The following is a 6000-nucleotide window of genomic DNA, read 5'->3' on the forward strand; positions in this document are numbered from 1 at the left end:
AATACATACATTAAGGGGCACACATTGCAGCAATGTTCCCAAAATGTGAGTTCTAAGAACAGAACAAAAATGACTAAATGGACCCAGCACTCTGCTCAAGGAAGGAAATTTCTCTATTTCTAAATGCAAGTTCAAAAATTAAAATCTCTCTGCTCAGTAAGGACCCCATTTACTATAAGAAAATCAGTAGTCATCTTATGCAGTAGCAGGGAAAATTATCTCCAGTCCTGCAGGGCATTAAAGACTTCCTAAGGGACACTGAGCGACTTCAACCACCATTTAGACACAAGTGTTTTCATCCTTGTTATTCCTCCGATTGTTCTCCACAAAATAAAAAGGCTGCTGGGAAAATGCAAAACTCCTGTCTTCTTTTGTTACAAATAAACTGCTAACTCATTTGGGAACTATGTACACTTGTAATTGCAAAGAACGAGGGGAAACTTGAAAAAAAGTAATTCTTTAGTAACCCAGTAATTTTTTTGTCCTGACACTGGGAAAATATACCAGCAAGTCTTATTCTTCCAAACCTCAAATCCTATTACCACTGAAGACAAAGTTAGTTTTAACTTCCCCCAACTCCCTCACCCCAATAGTTATAGCATAATGGGGCTTCAACTCAGAACCATGCCTTAAAAATTACACCTATTTTAGGACACAACAGCAATCCCACATACACATACAAATGCCCTGCCATTCTAAGCAGCAGACCCCTTCACAGAGGTCTCTGCTCTGCAGCCACAAGCCCATCACAGATGTTTAAAACCAGCATGTGCCAGTGTTTCTTAACACATGCCCATGTGTCTCCTCATTCACGTCCATAGTGACACATGCTGGCAGTTCCAGGGAAGAACACCACTACAGAGGTCATCTTAAAAAAAATAAATAAAAATAAATAAAAAAATAAAATTTAAAAAAAAAGCCTTTGGCAACTATTAGCTTCCCGATAAATTATCTTATTAATGCAAACACAAAAAAGAAATTCCCTTTCCAGATCTTATTCCCTTGGATCATAACTCTTCTATAACTGAAACACAGCCTCTTGCCTGTTGCACTAGAAGTCTCTTCAGATCCAAGATAAACTCCTGGCATGACACAAGATGTCAGCAATGAAGTTCCCCTATCTTGAACGTGCAAGCCAATGTGGAGATTTGCTTTTTATTCATCAGATGTTGAATCACATTCCTTCTTCTTGCTTAGTCAGAGATTATAAGGAGCATTTAATGATCTATCAGAGAAGAGACTTGTTTCTAAAGGCCAGATCTAGGCTTTTTTTTTTTTAATTAAGATCGACTAGGGTTTTTTTTCCTAAAAATATTGTTGATTCCAGCTTAATTTAACATATCAGTAGATTATTAAAGTGTAATTCAAAAACACAGATAATATATTCAACAAGATAGTGAGAGTTATTTTACAGTCTTTTATTAATTACAATATAAGGAAGTTTAATAATTTTTAATATTCTTTAATAAAACTTCTAAATGTATTTTTGGAAGATAGAAGACTACTATTTTATTTCTATTCCTGCTATTAACAAAGAAACAATCACAAGCACTAAAAGAGACCAAAACTCATTCATTGTTTCTCAGGAGGGGTATGTCACAGAAGCTCCAAAGGGCCACTTTCCTTTGGCAAAAAAAAGGGTGTTCTCATTTCCAGCCATCTGCCTCCCTCCTCCGGGGCACTTCAACATTTTGCTCGAGTCACATAAAACTTTCAGTGAGGTTTTCCTTAGCTGGAACTGGGATATGTTTAGCGTTTCCCAAGTAAAGCAGTAGAGTGGGTGGTGCTATTATTCATCACCGCACCCCACGACTCACAAAACATGCCATCTGCCATCCCCGTTCCTGCAGTACTTTAATTAAGCGTCTACCAGTCAAAAGAAAAAAAAAAAATGGGGTGAGAGAAAAAAAAATTATGAAATAATGAGAGGGGAGCGGTAAAGAAGAGCGGAAGAAAATCGAGCAGGAAGGGAAGGTACGGAATGCCGAGGTCTCAAAGCGAGCAAATCTCTGGCGGTGGGGGGACTTGGGGGAAGCGCCCCGTGCGCGGCGCCGGGGCCCGACGGCCGCGGCCGGAGCTGCGGGGCCAGGGCGGCCGTACCTGAGAAGAGGAAGGCTTTGCTCCCGTTGTGCAGCCCCGGCACTTGGCGCACGCCCTCCGTGGAGCCTCCCAGCTGTAGCTCGGACAGCACGTCGATCTGCAGCGAGGGGTCCACGCCAAAGCCTGAAACTGACCGGAAAGTGCCATCACCGACCCGCCGACACCACAACTTCCCGAGCATCCCCACCAGCACCTCCGTCGCTCTCCGCACCTGCGGCTGCCCAGGGGCCAGAGCATCGCCGCTGCGAAGCTCCGCCGGCCCCGCTCCCGGGCACTCTCCCGGCGGGTCCGGCATCCGCCTACCTGGCCCCAGGCAGAGGAGAAGGCAGAGCGTGCTCAAGCGGGTGCCCGACTCCATGGTACGGCGATGCGCTCAGTCCATAGTCCCCCCACTCCGGCTGCTGCGAGCGAAAAGCCTCCGGGGCACAGGCTGGGTCCCTCTCCGCCTCTCACCGAGCGGCGCGGACCCCGCGCCGCCCCGCAGCGCGCATCACGGCGGGCGCCGCGCCGCCCCGCCGCCGGCCGGAGCACACAAAGGCGAGGGTGGGGGGCGTGCGGGCAGCGCAGCCCTCCGCCCGCGGGCAGACAATGGGGAAGCCCGGCGGAGCCTCCCGCCGCTGCCGCCGTGCGAGCGAGGCCGCGGCAGCCGCCGGCGCGCCCGTGCCCCGCAGCTCCCGGCCCGCCGCCGCCGCCGCCGGGCGCAGCCCCTCCGCCGGAGAGCAGCCGCAGCCTCCGCCCCGATCCCCGGGCAGCGCCGCTCGCCTCCCCGCCGTCCAGCGGGGACAGCGGCGGCGGCGGGAGGGGCCGCCGGTTTATGCCACGGCCACGGGAGCCGCCCACCGCCTCCGCCGGGCCGGGCAGGGCTGGGCAGGGCCGGGGGAGGTGCCGCCGCGCCGCCCCGTCCGCCGGGGGAGCGCCGGGCGCGGCGGGGAGCCGCAGCAGGGCTAGGTGCGGGAGGGTCCGCCGGGAACTTTGAGGGGAAGCCGCGGGGAGGGCCGCTGTGCCTCCGGAGGCCGCGGCTGGCAGCGGCCGATCGGCGCTGGCGGTGACCCTCGGGGCGCTCCTCTGCCTGTCGGCGGTTCTCGGCTGCCTGCGCTGAAGTCACCGCTTGGGTCTCATCCCGAGGTAGTGCCGTCCAGGGTCTGGCAAAGCCTCCGATCTTTGAGCACGAATAAAAATAATTTGGGAAAGGAGAGGGGGAAGGGAAGAAATCAGAACATTTGCAGTAACTGACTGAGATGGGAATGTGCAGAGCTGGCGCGGGGCTGACAACGGCAGGCTCGTTTGCCCTGCCGTAAAGGACGATTCTGCACAGCGGTCCTGTCCTCTTTAACAAACCCTACTCCCTCCCCAGCAAGTAACATTTCTGTGCCGTACTTTGTGTGCTTCTAAAGGGGGCTAAGAATAGCCTTATTCTTCCCTTCCCTTTCATAGACTCCCAATGTGCAGGGCAAAAATGTCTTGTTGCTAGTTTGTCAGATTCTGCAGGATGAAGGACTGGGGGTTATTTTTTCCCCTAATTTCACATGCATGCCAGTAGGACCCTGACGTCACCTGGTGATTCCAGTATTGTATATTGACCTCCCCCAAGTTCATCCTCTATGGTCTTTACAAATTATAAAATCTTTACAAGTAACCTTTCACATCTTTCTCAACGATAACTATGAAGGCTGAAAGAGAAAGCGGTTCTTTTCTTCACTTTCCCTGTCCCCCATACCCCCCTCCCCCCCCAAGACAACCATAAGAGTCCATGGTAAATCTTCTTTGTGGAATAAATTAACCAAGATACTGAGCGCCATACTAAGCAAACATACTCTTTCTTACAAGAAAGGAGAAAAAAAGAGAGAGAGAGGAGTGTCTATACATGAAAGTGGGAAATGCAATCCATTTCTCAACCCAAATCCAGAGCATAGGCATGAGAGTTCAGTTCCAGTGTGCCCAATATGCATGTCACCCACCAAAGAGCTACAAGCTTCATCTCCAGTTGGTGGAGCCAGTACAGCCACTTCACATTGCAACTGGTCTGAAAACAAATAAAAAATAAAGGAACCCTGCTGCTAGTACCACTCCTGCAACTGGTCACACAGCATCGCTGATGTTGTATCATGCATAGTCATCAGTGACATCCCACCCCCGTGCCAATCAGCCTAGCACCTCTTCTGCACCACAGCTTTGTCTCCAGCCTGTTGCTGACATGGAACTGTGCTTCCAAACTCATGAAATCCACTGGCTGCCAAAGCAGTCTTAACAAAGGTTTCCTTGGGAGAGTTAACAGTCGACAGCCACATATCAGTGATTGTTTTCATGCTATTTCAATCACATTGGTTACAGATAAATCAGCCAGAAGGAATTAATTTGAGGAGAAATAAGTTCAATATCCAGAACAATAATGGTGCATAATGAACCCTGCTGCCAGTTGGGTCATACAAGTGAACAAACAAAAAGAGGCAAACATCTGCCCAAAGTCCTTTGCAGCTGCCAGCAGACAGTGCCATTCTCCATTTGCTGAGGCTGCCAAAGCAACATAAGCATGTTAATCAGGGGAAACCCATCCCTTTAATAATCTACTTGTTTTTATAAAGATCTCTGTGGAGTGGCCATTCATATTCACATACATGAAAAGTCACTCATAACACCATCCAACCTTCTTTACCTATTCCCCCACATCTATGTGGAGCCCAGGGCAGACATTATACACATTACAAGGAGCTGTGTTTCTGCTATGTGAAATGTCAATAGTGACAGTAATCAAGAAGTAAGTGAGCAGAAATAGGAGGATTTCTACCAATACAGGGAATATTATACTGATGATTAAATGTTTCAAATATTTGCCTAACCATGGTATCACTTCCTGATTGCTTTAAAAACATAGTTTCACATTTTTGGGGGGTATGTCCCTTCTTAAATTTGAATATCGTGGAAATTCCTGAAAGAAAATGGGTTTTATAATTTCATATGGCTGGAAAAGTTCCTTTTAATGGAAATGATGTGTTTTAGCTTAGAGAACTACAAACACTTCATACTGAGGCTCACCATAATCTAGTCCACACATGAGAAGGGTGACAGACCTAAGAAAATGGTGCAGCTTATATCTCTAATAACCATGCATCAGTGAAAGTGTTTTCTATGCTAAGCAAAGTTTCTGTGTAAAGAAGTCCATTTCAGTTATTAACCTTTAACATGTCAGCAATTTTCAAGACTCTCCAGATGCTAGATGTCTTAGAGGTAGTTTGGATTTTGTTTGGTTTTGGGAGATCTTTGGTTGATTGATGAGGGCTTTGTGAGTTAGTTTGGGTTTTTTTGTTTGTTTGGTTTTTGATGAGCTAAGATGGTTTTTCCAACCCCACGAATTCTTGAGGTGAGATTACTCAAGCAAACATCTGTAGAAGACAACAGTAATCTTTTGCACTTGCTATTCTTCTCCTGAGGCTTTCTTTGAAATACCACCTGGTCACAGGTATTACTACATGGACAGTAAAACAACCTTCTCTTTACAAAACCTCTTGGGCGAAATGTCATTCTGTAACCCCACAGCGATGGACATGTCAACAATAACACAAACACATTTTGTCCAAGTATAAGCAAAAAGGTTTACTGGGGAGACAACCCTGGAATCAATCACAATATCTTATATTTCCAACAATTTTCAGATCAAAGGAAGAAATAAGGGATGTGTTGCAATCACCAAATTCATTAATAGTTTGCTTGCAAATTAAATATTTATTATGCACATATTAATTGCAATAATGTTGATTACACTCATATTAATTATATAGTAATAAACTTAACCAAGTAGAGCTCTTAAAGCAAGCAGAAGACAATCCTGCACCAGGAAAGCATTACCTCTCTTACTGCAGCTTATGTGGGTCTATTTATTTTTAAAGAAAAACATGAATATTT

The 6000-nt window shown here is 46.9% G+C and overlaps 1 protein-coding gene across 2 annotated transcripts in view; it reads right to left on the reverse strand.

The window, feature by feature from the left end:
- NELL2 (neural EGFL like 2) overlaps positions 1-2546 on the reverse strand; it is a 132711-nt gene extending 130165 nt beyond the window's left edge. The window contains exons 1-2 of one of the 2 annotated variants that reach the window (XM_032744686.3): positions 2404-2546; positions 2101-2229 (exon numbers count right to left, since the gene is read on the reverse strand). In XM_032744686.3, coding sequence (XP_032600577.2) covers positions 2101-2229; positions 2404-2458 — 184 coding nt within the window. In that variant the 5' untranslated portion in view covers positions 2459-2546. The remainder of the gene's footprint in view (positions 1-2100; positions 2230-2403) is intronic. The other variant, XM_032744694.3, reaches the window with a different exon arrangement.
- Between the last annotated feature and the right edge of the window lie 3454 nt (positions 2547-6000).

Source organism: Taeniopygia guttata, chromosome 1A, assembly GCF_048771995.1.
Source record: "Taeniopygia guttata chromosome 1A, bTaeGut7.mat, whole genome shotgun sequence".
NCBI lineage: Eukaryota > Metazoa > Chordata > Aves > Passeriformes > Estrildidae > Taeniopygia > Taeniopygia guttata.